This window comes from Netta rufina (genome assembly GCF_964035555.1).
Source record: "Netta rufina genome assembly, chromosome: 5".
NCBI lineage: Eukaryota > Metazoa > Chordata > Aves > Anseriformes > Anatidae > Netta > Netta rufina.
In genome coordinates, this window is record NC_140128.1 from 11,210,299 (window position 1) to 11,235,522 (window position 25,224).

Genomic DNA, 25,224 nt, shown 5'->3' on the forward strand with positions numbered 1-25,224 from the left:
ACATCCCTGTTAGGACTTATACGCTTCAGTCTGACTGCCTTTGACAACAGTTTTTGTGTAACCGTGAATCATTTATTCTCTCAAAACAATAAACCTTCACGTGATGTGGCATTTGTATTGCCACCTCACCACCATGAAAGAGCGTCCAAAATCAATCTTCCTACAGAAATGCCACGTTCCAAAGAGTTTAGCTGAGCAGTTAACCGTACCTGTACATGAACGGAGCTACTGTGGCAGTGTTCGGGTGGCTGTATTGCTGTTGGGGATGAGGTAGCTGAACACTCACAGTATTGCTTCCTGTCGTGTGTGTCGTAGCGGCTGGTCCATTGACAGACTGGCTGCTGTTGCTGCTGTTGAGGCCTCCTATACCTTTTCCTTCGGAAGAGGCTAAGCTCGAAGAGGAACTGGAATTCCTGCTGTCTAGCTGAGACTTCTGATGCGAGAGCCCTGAGCCAGGTTTCCCGCTGCGGCTTCTCTCACTTTCTTTTGCAGAAACTGGGGCACTTGAGGATTTCCCTGTGGTGTTTTTCATTCCTGGTTTTGGTATTCCACTGTGCGAAGGGGCAGAGGCCTCCTTCTTGGCACTATTCAGCTTTCCTCCTTTAGGGATAAAGCTTGCGATCTTTGAGGACTTTTTTGGCATCTCTGTTGTTGCTAGTGCTGTCTGTTCTTCTTTTGGTTCCTCTTTCACGTCCAGCTTTTCAGTGATAGATGTTCTTTTTGCAACGTCTTTACTTTTATCCTTTTCCTTCTCTTTCTGTTTCTCCTTATCCTTCTCATTACCCTTGGGAGAACTTTTCTTATTAGTCAGTGCCCGGCTAAAAGTCCTTTGTGCAATTCCCTTGAGTGCAATTTTGGGACTACTGGACATTGATCCCGGATTGTTCACATTCTGATTTGTGGCATCAATCTCCTCACTTTCCTCAAAGCTGGGAAGCGTCTCTAGCTTTTCACAACTGTTGTCCCGAGACCCTGAACACTCGAGCGTTGTCCCTCCTGCTTTGGAGCCTCCTTTGCTGTTGAAGAGTTTCAATTTTTCAAGCATGGATTTTTGACCATTGGGAGTTGTTTTGATAATCTCTGATGGTGGCTTTGGAGGCTCCGGTACCGGCTGCTTTACGGATAACATGGAAGACGTAGCTGTGTGCTTAGCACTGAGGGACTTGCTGCGCCAAGGTTTAATAGCAGAGCTGGGCTGAGGGATGGCTGATGAGTTATTGCAACTAACAGTACTGCTGCAGCTTTGAACTGAGGATGATACATTTTCATTCATTCCTGTGGGCTGGAAGGCTGTACTGTCTGCAGGCTCTGGAAAAAAAAAAAAAAAAAGAAAAAAAGAAAAACAACGATAAAAAAACACACGCACAAGAAAATACAGTAGTGCCTGGTATTAAAGCTGGTCTCAGATTCTTTCTGTAATAAAACATTAGGGACTTTACATTAGCAACATTAAAAAGATAAACACATCTCACTATTTTAAACATCAGTATCACTTAATGAAAATAAAAGCCAGTTGTCTTTTCCTATCCTCCTATCCAGCTGAACAGCAGCAAGCTCCTGCTATGTAATTTACATTTACTTGCTCTTTAAAGGAAAGAAGAAAAAAAAAGAAAAAGCAATCTTCCTCCAGTTCAAACCAAAATGTGTTTTTTGCAATGTGTTCTCCCTTATTAGGTTCATAATACTTTTTCATTAGCAAAAACACAGCACTATTTTCTAACTAAGGGTTCTCTCTGCTTTTGGCAAAATTTTTGCTGTCCGAGTTAAATTCTTAGAAAAACCTCAAATATAAAAAAATGCAAGAGTAAGGCAAAAAAATAAATCTGGAGCTCTTTCAGTTAAGAAGAAGAGATCATCATATGCAAAAAGGTAGAAGAAAACTCCATACACAAAAGCAAAACCAATTGTGCCCTTATGCAATGAACCCAAATTATATATTACCACACATCTTAATCCAGCTGTAAGAGAAACTAGTGGCAGTAATTGTACAGCCCTCCCCCTCAGAGAGAGGGAATCTCAGTTAGTTGCTTTTAATGTTATTTGTTCTTTGTAAGAAATTAGCGTAGAGCTTAAAGAAAGCTTGAAAAATCACACTCACCTACCAGTGGCCACTTCTCTTCTGAAGTTTCTCTTTGCTGAGTTTCCTTTCTGGAGACGTTACTCTCTCAATTATCACAAATATGTTTTCTGTTAAACTGCTCATGTTTCCAATTAACTTTTGTCATCTATGTCTGTTTGCCTGCCCAGCAGCCTGCTGGGGATTAACGGCTCTTACCTATATTTCTCTGCCTTCTAGCAATAAAGTAAACTGTGTATAGAGCTGCATTTTTTTAATTCAAAAATCAACAGCGGTTGAGAGCGTGCGTTTTCGGCAGCAGGAGCAGCCCAGTGAATTCAGTCCTGTAAATCATGAACCGCTGCAACCACACAGGGACTGTTTTACTTCACTTTCAGCTGCTCACTGAAGATACGGCTCTGTTAACCTCCCTCCTCTGATCCAAACCAGATCTACTAAAGATTTAAAGCACATACATCTTCATGACTTAATGTAGAATCGGGTTTCTAAGAGTACTAGGGATTCCTTAATAATAAACTCAGTCATTTCACAGGGTTACGGACAAAGCAGGAATTAATGATACTTTACAAAAATATTACTGGAGTTGGAAGATTTCCAGGACTGTTATTAACCAGTAACTATTATGTTGGCTGGTCTTGCTAGTCCTTTTCCTAAGTCAAACTACCCACATGGAGATGGCAAGAAGCATCTGCCAGTTTACAGACACATCGTGCTTCTTTCACGATACTGCCAGCCTGCTGACTTCAAGGGTATTACTCTTGGTTTAGTCCAGCACAGAAAGAAAAACCAAGCCCCAGACATCCCAAACAGCGATGACACTTGCTCTGCTCGAACCTGCTAAATTCAATCAGATGGATCAAGGAGGGCTGAGCGAGTAATAGTGCAGGAGTCACACTGCCTGTCAGCACAGGGAGGGCAGTGACCCAACGTCACTGTGCCCTGCCCACAGACAGGAGGAAGGCAAGGTCAGAGCTACTATATAAGCTGTTGGAAATATTACTCCCTCAGCTTTTAGATGCTCTGCACCATTGCTTTTACCCTGATGCTTTTGACAGTACACTGCTGCTTTTTTTATTATTGCTTTTTATTTCCAGATGTCCTCCTACCTATCATCATCTACTTCTGATCGCAATGCCGCTCTGCTCTCCTTTTGTGATGTCCAAACAAGCAAGCCTTTGTCTCAGCCTGCATTCCACAGAAGACACTCAGCAATGCAACAAAAGCTTCACAGAACTCCCAATTGTGCGTCATTTGCAAATAATTTGTATAGCTTCATCTAATGAATAAATAAATAAAAGTAATTGCCCATTTCAATACCTGGGTGCTTCCACAGAAACAGGAGAATCATAGTCCTTCCAAAACTAAGTCCCTAGTCCATTCCAGCCTAATAAAGTTGAACAAATCGTGACATAAAGCATACCCATGCCCATAAATCAACAGATCTGTCTGTGATTCATGGACGTACACAGGCCAAATTTAGAATTGCATCCAGGGATGAACCTAATGTATAAATCAAGACAAGCAGCAAACCCTTTACTTTCTTAGAAAAAACAAGGAGTAATAGGGAAATTGACTGGGACAATATAAGGGTGATGCATGGAAATTCATTGATAAAGGAGCCACCTACAAAGTAGTGCTTATTACTTCATATACACCTAGAGAATACAGCAGGAACTGGGGGGAAGAGTGATTTGTCCAGTCAGCTAGTACAAGATATGCAGCAACACAAACCCAGCGCAGGGTGCTCAGCCTGAGCACGCAGCCAATGGAACATGCTTGGAAAAGAAACGTGCTCTTTTCAAAGAGACTCTTAACTTCAGTTTGGAAAAAAAAGTTACGTGTTTATGTGTAACAACCAGGCCATTCTGCATTCCCTAATCTCTAATTCCCTAATTCCCTACCTAGAGTCTTGGCATGAGGTGCGACCTGAAGGCTGAGGCACACACCTGAGAAAACAGATACCTGAGGACCATGCTGTGGTCCACAACACAATTGTAAAAGTCCGCCTCTAGCTCAAACACCGAGCTCGCTGTTAACATGCCACATATCAGCTGCGGGAGGAGAAACAGAAGGCAACCCGCATCAGCACAGCCTTCCTATAAGCAATACAATGCTTTCCTGGAAGTAAATAGCAAGTGTTGTTTCATTTGGGAAATGAACTTCCTCCTAACAACCCAGCCAGTTCTTGGGCTTTTAGGAAAAAGGTCTTGCTCTATCAAATGAAATGGATTATTTTTCCAAATCCAAAAGCATATTTTTTCCCCCCAACAAAATTCAGAACTTTTTCATTTCTAATTTCTCTGAATGTTTGAATGTTTTGAGATTTGGTTGGGTCATTGAACAATATATACTTTTTTTTTTCTTTTTTTTTTCTTTTCTTAAATAAACACGGCATTCACTTTGACTCCAATGCATACACACATCTGTTTGGACCTCAGTTGCACTTCCACTGCCAGTGGGGTAGAATGAATATAATACAATTCCATTCAGAGAGTTTCTTCTCATCTACAAACATGTCAGATAAATCAGAATTAGGACAACAACACTATGACTGCAACAAATTTTTCAGATGGGTATGTGGGGACATAAATGTAATTTTTGGTGTCTCTACCTAACATTTTCCAGCAAGCACATTCTATGAATGCTGGATTCTACACATTTGATACCAATGAAAAATATTTAGAAACTTCGAAATATATATATATATATATATATATATATATATATGCTAAGCTGTTATAACTTTGGGGAAAAGAAAGATATTTCTTGCGTAAGAAATATTTTCTTACACAAACCCAATGGATTGTGATTTATTCTCAGGACAAATACAGTGGAACTGGAAATTCAAAGTCCTCAAGTTTTTCTTACGTTCTACCACGGAATGCTAATGCAAGAAATAAAAGGTTCACCGTAAAACACACTCCTGAAAAATGGCTTCAGTTTAAGAAAGCTCCAGCCTTTTTCAGATTCTCCATTTCTTTCTCACAAACAAGTCTGCTGGCTATTTTACTCCTAAGACCAATCTTGGTAAACGAAAGGGATTCTGCTGCCAGAATGTAGATTCAAATGCTAGGTTTCCTAATGAAGCAGTAACATCAATATGTGGATAATACATCAGCATGCAAAGGGGAAAGTTTTATTCAGCGTAGCATAGGCCCTTCTTTCATGAAAAGGAGAGCAGGTTTCATGCATTCGATTAATAAGCTTATTATTTCCCATGCGTTCCTTTGTGAGGGAGATATTTTCTTTCTTCAGCAACCTGCATTAACTAAAACTGACTATAAAAGAAATGTTTTCAAAACCAAGCTACGGTCCACAATAAATAATGATCTCTTTCCTCTTTTCAGAGTCAAATCTTGGCCTGAAATCTATTTTGTTCCTAGTGTTCCTGTTAAAAAGATGTTGGTGGTCTAGTTCCAATGCCAATACGCACTGTAGCATGGGTAAATCTGATTTCAGCTGCTCCTGTAAAGTCTTAACTGCAAACCTACCCATTTGTGATGAAAAAAAAGAATCCGAAGGCTTATGATTTAAATCTCCCACTGAAGTCTTTGAGAGCTTGCGTTATAATAAGGTCAGGAGAAAATATATGCAATTTCCCATCATTTGTCATGTTCAGTCTAAGCAAGTGTACTTTGATTTGCTATAACTGAAAACTTTCAAAAACATTTTCATTATAAGCATGAAAAGCAACACAAAGACAAAGGATACTCTCATAGTTACGTCTTCTTAGAAGGGTCAAGAACTTCACACTATTTTTATTCATTTCAGAATGAATAAGCTGTCATTTTTTATTTCACAGCTATGGGAAAAATAAGAAGTTCTCATGAAGAGAAATATATTTTAGTCCAGCCCATAGATTAGATAACCGAGTTAAAAGCAAATCCACAACCAAACTCTAATTTAGGAAGTAAAAGCAGAGCTGCTCTATGACACCATAGTGTCAGAACTGCAGAAACTGTTGTGGCAGTTTCATCATTTCCCATGCAGAGGAATAATTAGCGAGTCCTGACCTTCCTGTCCACCAACCAGAGGACTCTCCTTCAAAGCACTGCAATTAGGAGTCCTACAGAGAAAAGCTTTTTAGCTGAGCTATTCTTCAGTGGTGATTTATCATGCCTAGCGAACCCCTGAAGTATGGAAACGTCTGTGTTTTTGCCAGGAGCCTACTATAAAAATCAGAATCTTTCCACAATCCAAAACAAGAACAGGTAGAGCAGAATGTTCCTAACAAGAGTACCCTGGCACACAGCCCTCCCTCCAAGTAAGTGAAACTCTTCAGATTCACAGAAGTTTCTATTTCAGTTGTAACACCGCTGACCCTAGAGAACTAAGGCTGTGTGGAGCAGGCAGGCTGGCTGGCTGGCTTGGGGCTGGGGAAGAGGCACGGCCTCCACGGGCAAGATGACTGAATCTTTGTATTCTCTCTTCTACTCTGGCCCACAGCAAAAAGCAACAAGAATATTTTCTCAAAGGCAGAGATTGCCAGATAGGGATAGTCTGTGTAATCTGAGAGATGATCAGATAGGAAACATTTCGCTTTTCTGAGGACAAAAATTTCACCAAGCTGACTAGAGCTGGTTTCCTCAACTTCTATCTGCTTTAGGGTTGATTCAATTTATTGTAATATAGCAAAAAAAAAATACCCTTACTCCTTGATATTTTCCATTTCATCTCCTTCCATCTTTCCTTTACTTCTTCAGCCTCAGTGAGGTAGACTATGCAACTTCAATAGCAGTTGCGTGTATTCACAGAAACATACTGTACTTCTGAAAACCTATACCAAAGGCTGAAGATATGCCAGTCTCTAAGTTTTCACATTTCTGTAACGTTCCCTCTATTCACGCAAAGCTTCAGCGTATGGAACAATAGTACTGTTGTTTACTAGTTTACATGGCCAAGACTTGGTATTTTTGCTGAGGTGAAGGGAAATAAAATTGGAGCACAGGCAATCCTTTTCTCATTGTCTTGACATAACCGACTAAGACACTTGAATTGCCTGTTGTTTTTGTTTAGTTACTGTAAAACTCAAAATACTGTCCACATGACTGCTTAAGAAAGAAGTTGGAGGGACCTCCATCAACCACATACCAGTTCTACTGCCATAAAATAATGAAAGCAAGTTTACCGTGCCATTCCAAACCAGTCGCACTCTCCATTTCATTCTAGACAAATACCATTCTTGTCCATTACTCTTGATTTTTCTTCTCGTTATTTGTACAATAAAATCCCCCAAGATTTCTCCTAAGAGGGTTATTCAATTCATTAATGAATTCCAGGCAAAGAGCTGTTGAGGAGTCTTGATTAGGCTTTACACATAGGTGGCATGGACAATACGTATACACAGTGGTCTAAACCCGAAACACCTATCTTACAGTTTGGTAGGATATGAAATACGCCATAAACACGTTAGTGGTCTGAGAACCACACTTAGACAACACTGACACTTGACTATTCTGATTATTAGCACTGGCTCCAGTTTGGGCTTGGAATGACCACAGAGGTAGAAATGGAATCAATTTTTTAGAAGAAAAGTGACAGGCATTAGCAAAAAACACCTCAGAAAACTCCCACTGATGAACTGATGCACCAAGCTAAGCCACCTATTAACTAAGAAATATTGTATTCTGCTCATTCAGAAGTCACATAATTGTCTAGCTGTAAACAGTAAAGTTGCAAATACCACTGTATTCTCAAACATGGGTATTCTGTTTAACCAGATGAGTCAAACCAAACCATTTAGAGATACCAGTACTTTACCATCATATGTATTGACACCTATACACGAACATATGTAAATATGTGCAAACCTATTAAACTTGTATATAAAACAACAGATGGACAGTATCACTTCCTACACTGTGATCGTCTTCATTTCATCTTTCTGCTCAATGAAACTACTTTAAACTCCTGGACCTAGCCGTATCACCGAAGTTCTGGTCATAGGAATGGAAGAAAATCATTTTTTAACTTCCTCTCACACAACAGCCACCACTGGAACAGTGTCAGGCTGGACATCTTCATGTGTGTTTTCTTTAGCATTTATCAGATCACTGGACAAAGCTATAGCCTACTTTAAAGAAGAATAATACCATATTATAAGCTAGACTTAAAATAAAAAATGTGTTGAATCCATTCCATTTCTAGGTTGGGAATCTGCAGCAGCAGATCTCTCAAGCCAGGACAACACGCAAGTAATGATCTACTACTCTTCGTTACAGTCATGAAGGTTGATGAGCATCAAGCCATGGTCAACCCACTTCAGAAGTGGTGGTAGTTCTCTGGAGCCAGTGATGGATTCTGTAGGTGCATTTGGTTATGGACAAGGACCAGTCAAAAGGCTCAACTGAAAAGCCTCAAATGGAAGAGGCCAAAGATACTGAAATATACCCAGGGAGAGGAGGCTTCTACTGCTGTGGTAAAAACATACTGGCACTTACAGATGTCTGGGATGTAGCAATACTACTGTTTTCTTTCCTATGATTTAATAGTGAACTTTAGTTTCCATGGTTGCTCCTCTGGCACAATTCACCCAGCAATAAATTTACGGGAAATGGTAAATATTTATTTTAAAAGGAAACATCTACGAACTGTGAAGTCCATGAAATCCTGGGCCAGCACTTCAGCTGGTATAAATTAGGGTGGTTCCACTGTCTCCCGTACAGCTCTACTACAGATGTGCACTGGGCTCCTTCTCAAGGTTATGTTTTACTTCAAAGCACAAGGGTGTTCAGTTTGTTTTTGTGTTGTTTTTTTTTTTTTTTTTCCCTAATCCTAATGAACTGTACACTTAAGAGCATGTCACTGGCTATTTTTTTTTTTCCAAAAACCTTTTTAAAATACAATTTTGGCTTGTTCCTAAGACTTACATGAACTATGGCAAAGTTCTGTGGTCTTGCAAAGCCTCATTTCAATCGCAACTAAACCTTCAGTTAGCCTCTGTTAGGTAAAAGAGAACATATTCTTTAATGCCAAGTTTAGCCAGTTAAAGAAGATGTAGATTTGAACATGAATATGATTTACTGCATACTTGTGTCTTGTCCTATAAACGTGCCATACTGCTTGTTAAACTCTGGAAGTCTTTAAGCTGTCTTATGGGCACGCACCCAATATAAGTATGTTGCTGAAGATTCACTCCGATGAGCCAATCTTTTCAAAACATATTTGGAGAAGTGACAGGATGCAAGCGATACCCCCAGGATACACAGACAAGCATGTTGTTTGACACTGACTCCCATGACAGTCACCTCATGACATACGCCAGTAACCTTATGCATAGGGAAATACAGAGGAATTAATCCACTGTAACTGGGAGAAATAGTTTGAGTCAATACAGTTACATGTATTAAAGTTGACTGAAATGTTCTGTACTTAGGAGAAATTAAATGCCTAAATATAAAAGGACAAATAATCAGCTATGCAACAATACTGCAGAAAAGAAATAGGAGTTACAGTATATAACAATTAATGCCTTTAAAAGACATTCAGATGTAGAGCTTAGCGATATGGTTTAGTGGAGGACTTGTTAGTGTTAGGTCAGAGGTTGGACTCAGTGATCTTGGAGGTCTCTTCCAACCTAGATGATTCTATGATTCTGTAATTAGTTCACGCTACTCAGCACAAGAATAAGGCCTCACATGAAGCACTGCATCCAGCTCTAGGATCTCTCTAAAACAGATTGACAGCCCCAAAAGAGGCCAGGAGAGATCATCAAGAGAAAACAGACTTCTCACAGAGAACCTATAAGAACCTACAAGAGGAAAGTTGAAGTAGCAGAGTTTGTTTAGTCTAGAAAATAGAAAGCTGAGGGGAGACATTGCAGGTCTTCAAATATGTAAAGACAGTTATAAACAGGACAGATACTGGGGGGCAATAACACTCCTAATTCTTAGCCAAGCAAAATCCTGACTCTTTCCACTGATTGTTTTATTTATTTTTAAAAGCTACCTATAATACTAAACAGACACCGGAAAGAACACAGTAAGCGACTGTCAGATCTGCCACAGGACTTTTCAGAAGAGCCGAGCAAACACCGCTCGGGTACAGGTACACTTGATTTTACTGCAGAGCTGGAGCACAGACTCTGCTGTACATTTACAGATGCAATTCCGAAAACAGGTAACGTATGCTGCAAACTTAGCACAATTTTAAATGCTGGTCTTTAAACAGAGTTAAAACCAGGTGTATCTACTCTACAAAATTATGGCTCAAAATTGTCTAATGACAGTGTAAATGAAGTAGTTTTATAAGGAGCAAACAAAAACCTAGCGATTCTCCCAGGAAGAAAACATGAAACAAACAACCAGACTCTCAGAGTATCTTTCATGTTATCCCATGCACTTTCCCTTCTCTCTCTCTGTTTCTGTTTTTTGTTGTTGTTGTTTTGTTTTTTTCCTGTTTAGCCACATCAAATTCACACTATTGAAAGATAAATAAATCACACTGGAGTTTTGATAAATACCTCCACTCTAAGTTTATATTTAGAAAACTTGACAGAGTTATTCCGGCATCTGCTTTTTGGTAGTGCGTACAGCAGAATGGTAGGAAACACCAACTGCGTTGCACCTTTTCATGTAAGGTTATGGATTTGTCAAGGCAAATTATGTAAACTTGTTTTATCATCGGTCTGACTTGCAGAGAAAGCTGTCAGTCAGCAAGGATGGAGAGCAACTCTGGGCTGTCGGCACACATGGGCACACAGGCACCTTTCTAAACACCAAGCGCGATCTGCTCTTTGCTTCTCACCGAGATGAAGCACTTGTACATTTTTAAAAAGGGGAATGACCTAAATTTGTGATGTTTTCACATTCTCTGTTGAGCCAATCACTTTAAGAGTGAAAATCCCTTTTCTGCTTTTGCAGTTCTTTTAATCTGAGCAACTTCTGTACAGTCTTATCAAGTCACCACTTCAAAAGTAAACATTAGGCTCACTCAATTTTCCGAAGAAAAAGAAAACCGCAAACAGAGCTAAAAACACACCGGGTACTAAACAGAAGTTAAAGTGACTGTTCTAGAAAGTCCAACCCCAGAATTTTTTTCTAAACCTACATAAACATGATTTCAGTCATGAAGAAAGTTACGACTGCCACAAAAAAACCTTTAACTTACAGCAATCTGTCGCAGGGGACGACCGTTTCATTCTATAAAACCACTTCCCAGCTTTCCAACATCCACATGCTGTTCAGAGGCATCTTTCCATCGCAGGACCTCCGCTGATTTCTGATGTTGAGGAGCGTGCTGCTAACACTGCTGCTGCCCCCGGTGTGACCAGCCGGCCCTCAGCAGCCGCAGAGCTGGGGCCTTGGCACGGCCAGCAGCGGTTCTGGCCGCTCGCACAGAGAAGGTCGATGCCTTTTCGAGATCAATTCAAGTACATCAGAGTTCTCTGCTGGAAATCACAGCTGCACACTGCACATAAAGGACGCTGCTCGAGATACCAGGCGTTATTTCTCATTTCTGTGTTATTTAGCAAGCCGCCTGGCTGCCACTGGATCTTGCAGGGACTTGACCAGGCAGAGAGTGCTGAGCAGACAGCGAGTCCTAAAAGCTGCAAATTACCTTTCCGGAGTTGTATTTACTCTCTCTTCCGTAAGATATCAGACACTCCAAGTTCAGGACTATTCAGTCTTTAATTACCAAAAGATATCATTCAAAATGCTAAGATTTATTACAGTAACTGGTGTTTGCTAGCTTCTATCAGCTACCAACATTACCATGACTTTTTAAACACATGGGAGGGCACTGCAAGCGGCTTTCAGATCCCTTTAAAGGCAGAGTCCACACTGAGCTTTTTGAAAAGCTCCCCATGAGACTAATTGGCAGCAGACCCTAGCAAGCTTTGCACGCTGTAGTGGTTCAGAGCGACGCCAGTAACAAACACAGCCTTCCACAGACCTTCACAAGCACAGAGCTGCACAGCAGCCACCTGCAAGATCAGATCTGGAGGCCTGGCTTTCATGTTACCTCTTCTCAGGCAGCCAAACCATCCCTTGTCTAGTAACTCCTCTTACCTGGTTACCAAAATGGACAAAACCATGGAGTACAAACGCTATTTTAGGCTCAAGAGATTCATTTACCAGCATTGGGACGGCACTGTTTTCTCCCACTGTTAAATGAACATTTTATAATATGGTTATGGTCTCTAGCTTGAAATCATGTTGATATGAATTAGGGACAATAAAATCACTTTTTTAATTTTTTCCCAAAAGGGCAATAGTAATTTGAAAGGAGTTCCCGTCAGACTAGGTTGGTTATTAACAGGCCTGCAAAGAAATGTTTGCGCTGCAGCTGACAACCTGACCACCAGCGAACAGGAACAGCCAGGGGGGTTGTTTGCTTTGAACATCACACTTGTGATACTGTAACAAAGCAGTCAAACCTTTCATTGTGGTCAGTGTCGTGTGATTATCTCAACCCTTAAATACCAAAAGGGATGGCTTTTACTTTGGCCAGGAAACAAGGAAGAGTAGGAGACGAGGCGGTGCTGTGCCCTGGAATAGGCTGACCAACCATCTGGGTGGATGGATGGATGGATGGATAGACAGACAAACAGATGATCACTCGTAACTTTGGCCATCCCAGTAACCTTTCACCAGCTCTGACTCTAGCTGTCTGGATGAACCCAACGTCTTAGCTCCCCTGCCACAGCTGTGACAATAACTGGACCTGTACCTGCAGCCAGAAAAATCCTTTGGTTTCAAATTCAGTCTCTACACTGAATGCTACTATAAATGGGTATAAAAAAAATGTTAACTTCTTAACTGGAATCTCTATCATGTTTTACAAGTCTCAGCTCTTTTTTTTTTTTTTTTTTTCCACCACATTTTTTTCATTCTTATACTATTATTTGGCAGAAAGGAGAGAGTCTGCTTTTTGTCCCTGTTTATTGTTATTAATTTATTGGGAGTGGAAAAACTGTGTGAGATTAAGCAGAACATAAAGCTTCCAGTGAGGAAGACATGCAACATCAGAAGACAGAATAACTGTCCAGCCTGTACTTGACACAGGAGCCAACCCCAGTCATTTTGAACATCAAATATTTCATCTGTTTTATGTGCAGTTACAGAAGAGGCCTTGTCCTCTATTGTCATGCTCTTAAATAAAAGATTTTTAATTCAAGAGAACTACTACGATCATCTGAGTTGACATCAAATGTATTAAGCCAAAGAATTTCATTCAGTAATTTGAGCCAAATCTATAACCTCTGCCTACACATCAGCTCTTGGTAGATATTAAATTTGGACTCATTATGTCTAATTTAATCCCTTTCAACAGCTAATCACCCATGTTCTTAAAAACTGCATCTAGTTTGCTGTCTGAATTGGGCTAGTTTCAAATTCCAAACAAATGGATACTCACATGCAGTCTACTGAGGTAATAAAGAATCCCTATTAATATAAATCTCACTCCCTTCAGAGTCTTTTAAGTAACAAGGAAGTAACCTTTTAAACAAAAACATAAATTTATCTTTTAAATACCTAGCTGCAAAAGAAGTTTTCCAAGCCTCTAATGATGCTGTACCCTTTTTCTCATTGTTTCATGCACGTCGTCCCTTTAATTCAATGTCCATTTGAATGCTGCTGGAAACTTAAGCCTTCAAGGTCCTACCCCTGACAGGAAAGGTGAGAACCCTGAGTTTTCATTTCACTTTGCACATCTCATCTTGTTCCTGGTAAGAACTTAGAAAGCAACAATCTCAAAGTCAGTATTTTTAAATTGTCTTCGGTTAATTTGTGGTTGACTTAATGTCAATCTGCTGCTTTTGAATAACCTTAAGCGATCCTGAGTTTGAGAAAAGCTCGGTATCACACAGAAGCAAGCCGAGAATGTATTCTCAGGTGCTTTTTATATCAACGCAGGATTTAACATGACTCCTCCAGGACTCAGTACCAGGGGTTTTTTCATGTTCCTAGCTGTGAATGCTTCACTGCAGCTATTTAACTGGTGGATTTAACTTTGGAGAGTCATTCCTTCTAAAGCTATGACGATATATGTCATGCCCTCTTGAACTGTACCGACAAATATAACTGCCTACATACAAAGTGCACACATTTTTAGCACACATTTGCTGTATGTAACCATACACCAGCAAGAAATATTTGTTCAGCAGAGTGGAGGTTTCCATGCCAACGTTTTACTAACTTGGTAGTCAGTCCTGCTTTGATACCACAACGTGAAAAAGATATACAAAGAAATTCCTTGCCTGTCCTTTGACATACGCTAATATCTCTTCCCGTTTAATTAGATAATACTTAATGAAGTATTAACATTTTATCTCATGTAAAGTTAGATAACATTTACAAGTATCGAAGTGTGGTAATTTCATCCTTGCCAGAGCTCATAGCTGGACTAAAGTAAAGTCAGCCCCTTAGTGTTAACTCCACAGAGGTTTGATGCGCACAAAATTGTCATTGCCATGAAAATCTCTGATTCTCTGAGATCTGTGGATCTTGGTACTTCCCTGTTTATCAATGCTACCCTCTGTACGGGAACTATTTTAGCTGTGTTAACAGGATAAACATGCCTGTAATGAGTAGAACATGGACTAGTTTGGAACATCACTGTATTATATCGCAATATACAAAGCTTTACACAGCAACAGACCAGAACTGAGCATCAGCATGGAACAAGGGAAAAGATGGAACATTTAAATAAGAAAGGCATTTAGGACAGCAACAAAATATTAAAGATTTTTTTCTTACCAGGTCAAACTATCAATCATGAAGCACACTTCAGTTTTGCTTTGCTTTTGCTCCCCAACAGAGTCCCTTAAAGAACTCACTGACACTATTTAGTCGATGTCCCAATAAATTTTTTAATACCCAACAAAACTAACCATTTCTAACAATTGCAGAAATCACAGAGAAGTCCTGGTTATAAGAGACCTCTGGAGATCATTTGTTCCAACCTTCAGATGAAAGCAGGGTCTTAGATTAGTTTAACCAGGGCTCTGTCAAGGCAAGTTGTGAATACCTTCAACAAGGGAGATTCCGCCACTTCCCTGGGCAAACTTTTTTGATATTTAATTGTTCTTGTACGGAAGAACTTCATTCCTATTGCCAGACAGAAATTCCCCTAAAGGAACTTGTGCCACATGCCTGATGTCCTTCACCATGCATCCTTGTGAACACAGCAACCAGCCTTCACATACTAAAAGACGGTGATTAAAAATATACTGCATTCCAAAAGGTATTACCTAAACTTTGAAAGAAATAAAAGGAATGCGACATCAACCAGAGGAACACACGCTTCTCTTACTTTCCTGCAAATACAGGATATACATACCTGGAAATTGAGACACATGGAGCTCAGATTACAGCTGAGTCAGCAGGATCTGATTTCAGAACCCTCTGATGAGACTCATAACAATAAATTCACAAGAACATGGCTATTAAAACATTTACGTCATTTCAGTGCACGAATACATATGCATGAATTCTCTTTTTATTTCATACTTCCTGTTTACGAGAAACCTGACATTATTAGCACTGCCTTCTTCGCAAATCTGAAAAATAAACATTTCCTTTGATCTCATGTGGAAATGGTCCAAGCTTGGTAATGCCTTTTCTCTACTGACATTTTATCTAAAATGCAATCCAAGGGGAAGTGTGTCATTTTTCCCATGGACTTCTACTGCCCTCTGTAGGACTATTTTAAATAAAATATTATGAAAAAATAGAAAATAAACCTAAGCATATAAGCCTACCAGTCACATCACTGTATCACATCATAAACTTACTGGAGATGACATTAAGTTGGCATTTTCTATAGCTTCAGTATTTTAGGGATTTTACAGACTGGGGATACAAGTCAGAGAGCAATAAACAAAATATTCCCATTAAATGCTACCAGACTCTTGATAACGCAAAATGAAATCTGAGTGCCTGAAGATCAGTGAAGACAGTGGATACATGCAGACGTTCAGGGCTGGTCAAGAATACCCACCATTTTGCGGAACAGCAGACTGCTTTTAGAGCCTGTATCAAAGGACTGTCAATTTTGTGTGGCTGTGCAAAACATTGGGACAGATAAAAAGAAGATATGCAAAGTCCATGGAAACACAGAAGAGTACCACCATTCTGTGGAACAAAATGGTTGGAAGACAGAAAAATCTGAGTTAAGACAGGAAATATGAGTTCTTCTCCTAGATGGTTCCTTAGTTCCTGTGTCTGACTGACAGCCCTCCAAATTGTTTGAAAGCCCAAGACCTGCTAAATGGCAGCCCTACCAAAGGGCCACAGATAACCATTTATTTCACTCCTCTCTTGTGATCACTGCTGGAATTCTAAGCATCTAGAGAAGTTCCAATTTGTAAACATAGTTGCTCGTGGACTTCTAAGTACTTAAGGTGTTCAGTGGAAGCCTTGAAGATCTCACCCCTGGATTTACACACCCAGAGCACTCAGTGATTCCTGAAGATCTTCTGTAGATCTGGACCTCACTCCATGATAGACAAATTATACCACCACATGAAAAGCATGCAGTTCCTTAACACGTGTAGACACACCAGAGTTTATACTAACTGATTCAGTATTGTAAGTCTGTAACAGGTGCTGAAATGAACAGGAAATTACCCGTTTAATCCTAACACATTCTAATTTCATAAATCAGTTATGCATTTCAGCAAATGTATATTCTAATGACTTCTACCATACTGATTTTTATTTTCATTTTTGAATGCCTTGAGATTTCCAGATTTGACAGATTTCCAGAAGTGAATAGCCAAAAGTTTCAACAGACTGATTTAATGCTGCAAGATTTCAACAGGTTTCTAAACAAACAAATAAAATCACTGTCCCCCTATCATTTTACGTGCATAAAACTTAAGCATCCACTGGCAGAACTAATTGACAGCTGCTATAGCTCGCGAGAAAGACCACATGTACTGCAAATACTATTTTCATAAAGCTCCCCAAAATCCGAAAAGAACAATAGAGTACCAATATTGTATTACTTTAAATTATCTGTTAGCATTCAATTATTGACTATTACATGGAAAACTAAACCATATGAAAATCGAATGAGTCTGTCATTAGGCGTGACAAGGATCCTGAGGTGTGAGTTTTTCTTCTTTCTTATTTGCACACAACAAATTAATCTTATTTGTCCAAATGTTGTAGTGTGCACACAACCAGAAGGACTTTAAAAAAATATATCTGTATCTACTTAAGTGCCTGTGAATAGTTCATTTTCTCAGAAATCCTACTTGATGTCTTTCTGTTTTTCCTATGTGTCAAAGCAACAGTAGTTACATTTATTCGCGTTACAGAATTTTTCTCTGAATCAATCCATCATTGCTTGTAAGAGAAAGCTGAACTTTGGTTTGCAAAAAAAGGTTTTAGTTTAACTGCAAAATCTCCAAAGGTCTGTTACATACAGCATCTCCCACAGCTTCTTTTTTCTTCTGAAAAGAAAGAAGTCAAAAAAAAGTGCTTTTAAAACATGTTCATTACCTACACTGGCCTGTATATTCTTGGGTGAAGGGCAGACACACAGTTTTCATCAACCCTTGTATTTACATCCTATCTAGGAAACGGCCCGAGTACACCAGTTGCTTCTTCCTCTGTGCTCAGAGCCCATCACAGGAGACTTTAGAAGCACAATGGGAGCTACAGTCAGCTTTATTTCTGTGGCTTGGACTTCATGCTCCAATTTCTTTCAATGTTTGCAAATGTCATCTGGCAAAATCAATTAAATTCCCAACATTCGGGATAAGCAAAGCCCTGCAACATTCCAGGTCTTTATGACAAAGAGTATCTCCTCATGTGTACTCCTTAGCTAAGAGTACACATATATCTCAACATACACACCTGCTTGCATGCATCCAAAAAACTCATATTGTTATATAACAGCAGATTTATTTTATTTTTTTTTTAACTATAATAGTTTTTTTTAACTATAATAGTTTTATGTTACATAAATCCTTTCTAGATTTCTTGAAAACCGGTGGTCTCATCATTAATTGACTTGTGGAATATTTAAAAAAAAAAAGTAGGTTATTTATTTTCCAGTAGCTAGCTATTCCTCCATGCTCCATTTACTGTCCTTTTCATTTCTGATGTATTCTGTTTCAATTAATGCACTTTCTTTGCCACAAGACACAGACGACTGACTAATAAGACAGTTCGCATTTGGAGGGAAAGGCCACAGATTATTTAAAGGCTGCAAATTACATCCTACTTTGTAAGAAACTATTCAAATGTAATACACCGAAGGCTACCTTCTATCATGAAGTGATCACTCATGCCAAAACAGTCTGCCAAAACAGTCAGATTTCTTTTTCTCCCATTTCCTTCTCGAAAAACACGTAACAGAGCTAGTACTGTGTAAAGGGATCAAAATTTACCACGAGAGAGCTGACTGACACACAACATGGTCGTGTAAGTCTCATTTCCTTAGGCAAACTTCAGGATATGGGTCAGAAAACTTGAATTGTCTTAGCAGTTTGACAATAAACTTGTCTGGCAATGTTACAATTAATGTGAAATAAGCCAAAAATTTGTCAGACCAACTGGTTTTGTTTCTCATGGATGCAAACCAACTTTATGTCATGACTGTGTTTTTAAGCAAAGTTCAAGTTCAACTTACATAAGCCCCCCTTTTTTTTTGGAAGGCCATAATTTATGACCGGATTTTTTATATATATATATATATTTTTTTTTTCTTTTTTTTTTCTCAGAACCACAGTTCTGAGTATTTTATGCAACATATAAAGGCCATGAACCTCAAAAAACAAAACAAAACAACAAAAACTTCTTTCAGGCATTTGTAACACTGAGAGGAAGCAGATTATCATGTATGCTTCTTCAGTAACCACTTTATCTTACTGAAGAGATGGATTACAATGAGGAATGAGTGTTGCAGAGCTGTCTGCCTAAACAGCTGATAGTCAAGCTTCCCAGTTGACAAATGACTGTTATTTCTCCGTACGTGAGAGAGAGGAACTAGGCAAAAGACCAACGGCAAGATTTTTCCCTGAAAACGAAGAGAAGAAAGTCAAGGCTGAAACCAGCACTTGACTTGCCTTATTTAGTCATCTTGGTAAGCTGAGGGGAAGCCAAGAGAGGTCAAGTTCTGTCCTGATGGCAGCTGCCTGCTCACCGCCCACCCATACACAGGTACCGATCCCTTGGCCAAGTGACGTGTGCCTGGGCCGGGCCGCACCGCTCGCCGCGCCTCACCCGTCCGAGAGCCCGGGGACACCGGCACAAGGCCTGGTGTTGACGAGGGAGACCGGGAAAATATCACACAGGAAAATAAGGCTCCGTCAATTCTCACCTCTCACTTCTTGATTTCGGCTGTAATTGCTAGATAGAGTAATAATCCAAAATTAAATTCAGGCATAGGGCATGAGGGTCTGGAGAAGGAAGAACACATTTTCCTGAAAAGAAACAGGCATGGGAACTACAGGCAAGTTGAGTCAGCCCAGTGTTTTTCTCTCATTCAAAATACTCACTACTGTTAATAGAAGTTAGGCACATACAGCATGGAGATTAAGCCTAAAGGGCACGCTGCCAAGTGGCTGCAAGGAGATAGTATTGAAATACAGTATGGATCTATCTTCGTAAGGGCAACGACTTTGTTAAGGGTACAGAATTAGCTGCCAGCCTAAGCCAACAATTTGACCGTAGCAGACTAGAATAATCTGCTCAGTTTTCACCAGTCGTGTCCTCCAAAACTCTGCTGGTTAATGCTGCATTACAGTGCTCAGAGCTACAAACTCCAGCTAATGAATTCTGTCAGATTACTAACTCAGTGAGTAGACACCAAGTCAGTAAATGCCATTCAAAAAGCAGCACTACAGACAGAACACAGTACTTGCCATTTCTGATGCATTGCCATAGACACGGTTTCTCGGCAACATTTATAAAAATACATCATGTTCCTGCCTTCAAATCCTATACTACACGACTCTATAAATTCAATTTAAATAATGTATTTTAAGCACCTTTGACAATAGCAGAGGAAAGGAAAAGAAATGGTGCTATTTATCATATAAAAACATCGAAGAAATCTTCAGTGGTCATTTTCCATTCCTGTCAAACTACTCAACAAAATGCCCTATTGTTGGATTAATTTTCTACTCCCCTTTGTGTTTGACACCAAAAAAAAAAAAAAAAGCCTGTTTCACCAGTGCCAGTTTTTCTTGAAGCTATTCTTTCATGTGTACCTTCAGGACAGCAAGTCATAACCTCAGTTCTAGTAAAGAAGGATTATACCTTTTTCAAGAAAAGCCAGCTGCTTCTTATATTGTAAATGTCATCTTTACAGCATTCAAGGACTAAGAATCTTCCTCCTGAAAGGAAACTCCCTAAAAACGAGCAAGCCTTCAGAGGTCCCAACAGACCAATGCCATTTAGACCCCACCACATGGTGTCCTTTCCTTGTCCTTGACTGGCATACCAGGCTGGACAATCAGAGAAACAGAGGCTGCAAGTACTACTAAAGACTTATAATAAGAAAATAAATTTCTGTTTATAATTTACAGTTAGTTTTTGTTTCTTTCAGTCGCGAACAAAAACAATTTCTGTTAACTGTTCCAACAGAACCCAGGCCAGCTATAGTCTGCTGATATTTTAAGAGAAGCTGGCGAAGGGGGTATCTACCCTCATTATCTGGGAAGAGCCTGTGCATGGCTCATGCCAATGAACAGGAGGGCTGCCTCAGGAGCATCTTCAAACAGAATAACAAATCAGGTAAGAATATCACCAAAATCCCTTTCGCAGGTTTAAAAGCATCTAGGGTTCTTCATGCCACGTCTCTTTTGAAACAGACAGTCCTTTGGGGCTCAAATCCTTCTGTTATATTTTTGAAATTTATTTAGGGTTTCTCACTTTGTTTTTATTCAGGCTTAATACCAAGATATGATAGCTGTTTTGAGGTTCTTGGCCATTTTGAAACATAATGTAGATCACTAATAAGTTTGCTTGTTAAAAAAAATGAAAAGCTAAACACATCCAGGCCGTTTATGAAGCTCTTTCACTTGAACATTAACACTTTACTTCTTTTAGCAGATTTGAATACACTTTTCCTTTTTAGTATCAAGACAATAAAATACTGCGACGTTTTGTAAAAGCTCATTCTGTGGAAGATGAGCAGTAAATCATCCTGCTCATCCTGCAATAAAAAGATCCCTCGATACCACAGTATTCTGCAAGGGCACAGTTACAAATTATCATTTGGTTTCATGGCTGAGAAATGACTACGTTTTACTGAAATCAGACAGTAAATCTTAAAAGAAAAAAAGTTACCACAAAAAAAAAAATTAAAGTTGTAAATGTTGTAAAGCAATCAAGCTTGCGGAGTCAGTTTTACAAAGGACGAATTATCTTGGGGAGAAGGAAGAGATGTAAACCGCACTGCTGTCAGCATCAGTAGCTTTTGCTTGGTGAGAGAGATGGTTAAGACAACAATAGAGCCAATATGTTGAAGCGAGGGCAAAAATATTAAAGAATTAACAAGAAAGGAGGACTTACAGAATCTAGGACAAAAAGAAAGACGGCTCACCCTGTAAGCCATTACCATTTTTAATGACCATAATCTGAATTTCTATAAACTGCCAAATTTAATTCTGCCAAGGAGCTGCTAAGTTACTGTTATTTACTTATAACAGTAACTAAAAACAGTGAGTTTATTTTTTTCTACATTATGCTGAGAAGGAGAACTAAACCAAAATGACAATATGAAGGATGCTCAGGCAAACATTCCTTCACTAATCTGCTTTTTAGGTTATCAGGAGTACTGAACTTTATAAACTGAAGACCTGGTAGAAAAATTTCTCTTTATGACAAGTTACCTAGAAAAATACAATGGATTCCACAAGTTTAGAAGTTATCTGAATATCTATACCGGAGTCAACTTAGATGACAATAGAAATATTCATTTTATAAAATACTGTCATTGGAGAGTGCTTTGTTCCTAATTGTAGTTCTACAAGAGGCTGATCAAGAAAACATGAAATTATGAAAACGACTGCCATTAATTTAAACTAGATTGAGACTGAAATCCAAAAAAAATATTTTCACCAGGTAGTCACTGAAGCCAGCTCTAATCAGAGAAATGATCATTCATCTACCCTTTCATATATAATTGCCATATGTGCTGTCATACCTTTTCTTTACCTACTGCCTGCTGTAGAAATGATATCTTCTACCCAGTGTAGTCACAATTAAAACTTATCAGCCTCAGACACACAGAAATGTTTATTAAAAATTTACTCGGAGAACGCACCACTTATTTTAGATGTGTGTAAGAGTAAACATCACGTTAAAGCTCTGTAAGGATTTGCTTTTGCAAAGTGCCACTTGCCACTTTGAGATAGTCTTACAATTTCTGGAACTCAGTGGAAAATGCAATTTCCTCTGAATAAAACCACTGTTCAGAAAAACTGAGAACGCAAAAAAATTCAAGCACTCACCTTTTTCATTGCTACTTGTTGGTGTTGGGGGGAGAATTCCAGGCTTAGACTTGTCGTAATTGTTAAAGCTCTGGCTGCGTCGATTGTTGGCACTAATAGAACCACGAGTCTTGGTCTCACTGCCTGCAGCGGACACCCTCGTGGTAGGGCCTGGAAGCCTGATGAAAAAATTACAATAAGATTAGATATACAAAGAAGAACGCTGAGAAAGAAACTGTGGAATACCATGCATAGGCTGAAAAGAAAAGGATCGACACCACCAACATATTTTTAAGGTCTTTGTCCTTATGAAAGATAAAATCAAAAAATCATCCTAGATGAAAAATACAAGGTAAACCAGTTGAAGTCTGAACTGCTTCACATCAGGGAAAAAAAAAAAAAAAAAAAAAAAAGAGAGAGAGAGAGAGAGAGAACCTAAACCATTTAGTTAGATACTTTAATATATTTCCAAGAGAGTTTTTGGCTCAAAAATAAAAAATCAGGATCCAGTTCTAAAATTCCTGAGTACGTTGACTAATAGCAGAATTGGCAAACAGTTGAGTTGTTTCTAATAGACTCAACACAGAATATACTTAACTACCTCCCACCAAGTCAGGTGATATAATCAGACCTTCTCTATATAGCTTCTTCTTCTTCCATGATTCAGCTTTCATTAATGGTCACTTTCTGTACATCTTGTAAATCAGAAATAGCTGCAGTATATTCAGCGCAGTAATAGCACTGCTGCAAGCTTAAGGCCAAATGAGACACTACTATTCTTAGACCAGATTGCTGAACAGGGCTACACTTATTTTGGAAATAACAATGAGACAGAATACGGCTGCCTTTTTCCTTGTAGGGAAGCACATTACAGCTGTGGTCTGAAAGCTACAAAGCCTAATGGCCAAGCCCAGCAAAACATTAACTGGATTTAATTTGCACCCATAAAGTCACACAAAGCTTAAGTTTCCCCTCGTAGGGCAACCACATTGTCAGTGAGCAGGTATAAGCCCCTGGTTTAAACTGAAAAAGGATGGCAGCAAGCTGTTTCAAGGAAGGACTTTCCAACTTTGCATTTCCTTGCTGTAACCCATATTTAAAAGATTTAGATGTTTACCTAGGAAAAAAAAAGGCAGTTCAGATTCTGGAATAAGTAGACAGGAAAGGATACTTGTTGCATGCTTTTCAGGCAAAAGGGGACGGGTAGAATTTCCTAAAAAGCCTGATGAGTAGAAAAGCCACAGGCATCACATCTCGAAACAGTATGTGTGCTTGAGTCCTTCAAAGTCAATGTTTATACACTCAGTTGCCATGTCTGCACGGTATTTTGTGCGCCAATGAGCCTATTTCCACATTCCAAATTGACAAAATATAAAACATTGAAAGATTTGTTAGTTCCTCAAAATCCACACAGAAGAGAATTAGTGAAACAGCTCACGGTTTTCAAAAGCAACAAGATCACACTAAGGATTAAAAGATAGGATCAGTTCATGTCACACACAGTAGCGCTGAAGGGGACTTCTCTGTGCTTTGTATTTTTTGCACAGTAAAATCTCTTTAGCACTGTCCTGTATAAAATAAAATAGTCAATATGTCTTAAATAACCTGTGCCAATAATAGGCTGAAATGAAGAAGTCCCTGTTATCTGCAAGAACGGGGACGCAACAGACCAAATCACTGCTGTGCCCACAGGAAGGAAAAGAAGCCAGGAAGGAGTCTGGCAGCGCTTCCTAAACAAACTGGCTTCTCAAAGACTAGTGAAGAAATAGGAAATAGGAAAAAGAAACATGAAGGAGAAGAACAAAAACGTCAGCAGCTGCATGCACATGCTTTCAAAGCTCAAAATGGGAAAAAAACATCAGGGCATCATTCAAATACAAAAGCAAAAAATCATTCGCAAACTCAAATCACCGCGGATCTGGCACAGCACATCATGGTTCTGAGGTTTACTTTGTTGAAGCCTTTTAGACAAGCCCCTCAATTTAGCCAGGAAGAGCAGCCTCTTTTAACACTGGGGGGTGCTAGAAAGTTGTACATGGCTGTCACTGCAGTGAAGTGCAAATGGGAACCCCCCAGAGGTGCTTCATCCCCAGTAGAGGAGACTACGCAGGAAGAAGCGGGGATATTGCAGGGGAAGGAACAACTGCTCTTCGTAAGGACTGTCACACTGCTCTTCTGGAGGTCTTGGGGGGCATTGAGACAAGAAAGTTCCCTAACAGCTTGCTTTGCTTCATAGGAAACAAGCCAGGTTTCTCATGGGTAGGGAGAATACTCAAGATCCCTCAGGTGTAAGTTTCTACAGAAGGATGAAACACCGTGAGTACGGGCTGAGCACCGCAGGGAGGCCACCAGAGCACCCAGTACTGGAGGGGAGCTTACTGGTGGGGCTGACAGGAGGCACGGGATGTGTCCCCATGCTGGGTGAGAGAAAAGGCTCCCCACACGTGCCCATGCAGGCTTTGCAAATCTCTCATTTTAAAGTAAATGAAGCCACTCAAAGCTTGCCACCACTCAAGAAGTGGCAAGTTTTAAACTCAATCAGGACTGTCACTGCCAATAAAAACACAGAGAATAAAAAACATATGAGCTAAAAACAACTCTTGAAGGAAGTATAATCTCTCCTACATTGTTTTCGTGTAGTTTAACTGACTGATCTTCTTTTTAGCCCATGCATTTGGTCTTAGGCCAAAATATTTTACAGTGAGATTTGTGAAATCTAGTAAAAAATCTAGGTGCAGGGAGATGTTCCTGG

At 39.5% G+C, this 25,224-nt stretch overlaps 1 protein-coding gene across 1 annotated transcript in view; it reads right to left on the reverse strand.

Moving 5' to 3' along the window:
- The window catches only part of LOC311209740 (neuron navigator 2-like), a gene marked incomplete at both ends in the record, with an annotated part of 88,296 nt that overhangs the window by 24,573 nt on the left and 38,499 nt on the right, over positions 1-25,224 (reverse strand). The window contains 2 exons of the mRNA XM_084287252.1: positions 210-1,308; positions 22,494-22,651. Of these exons, the coding sequence (XP_084143378.1) occupies positions 210-1,308; positions 22,494-22,651 (1,257 nt within the window). The remainder of the gene's footprint in view (positions 1-209; positions 1,309-22,493; positions 22,652-25,224) is intronic.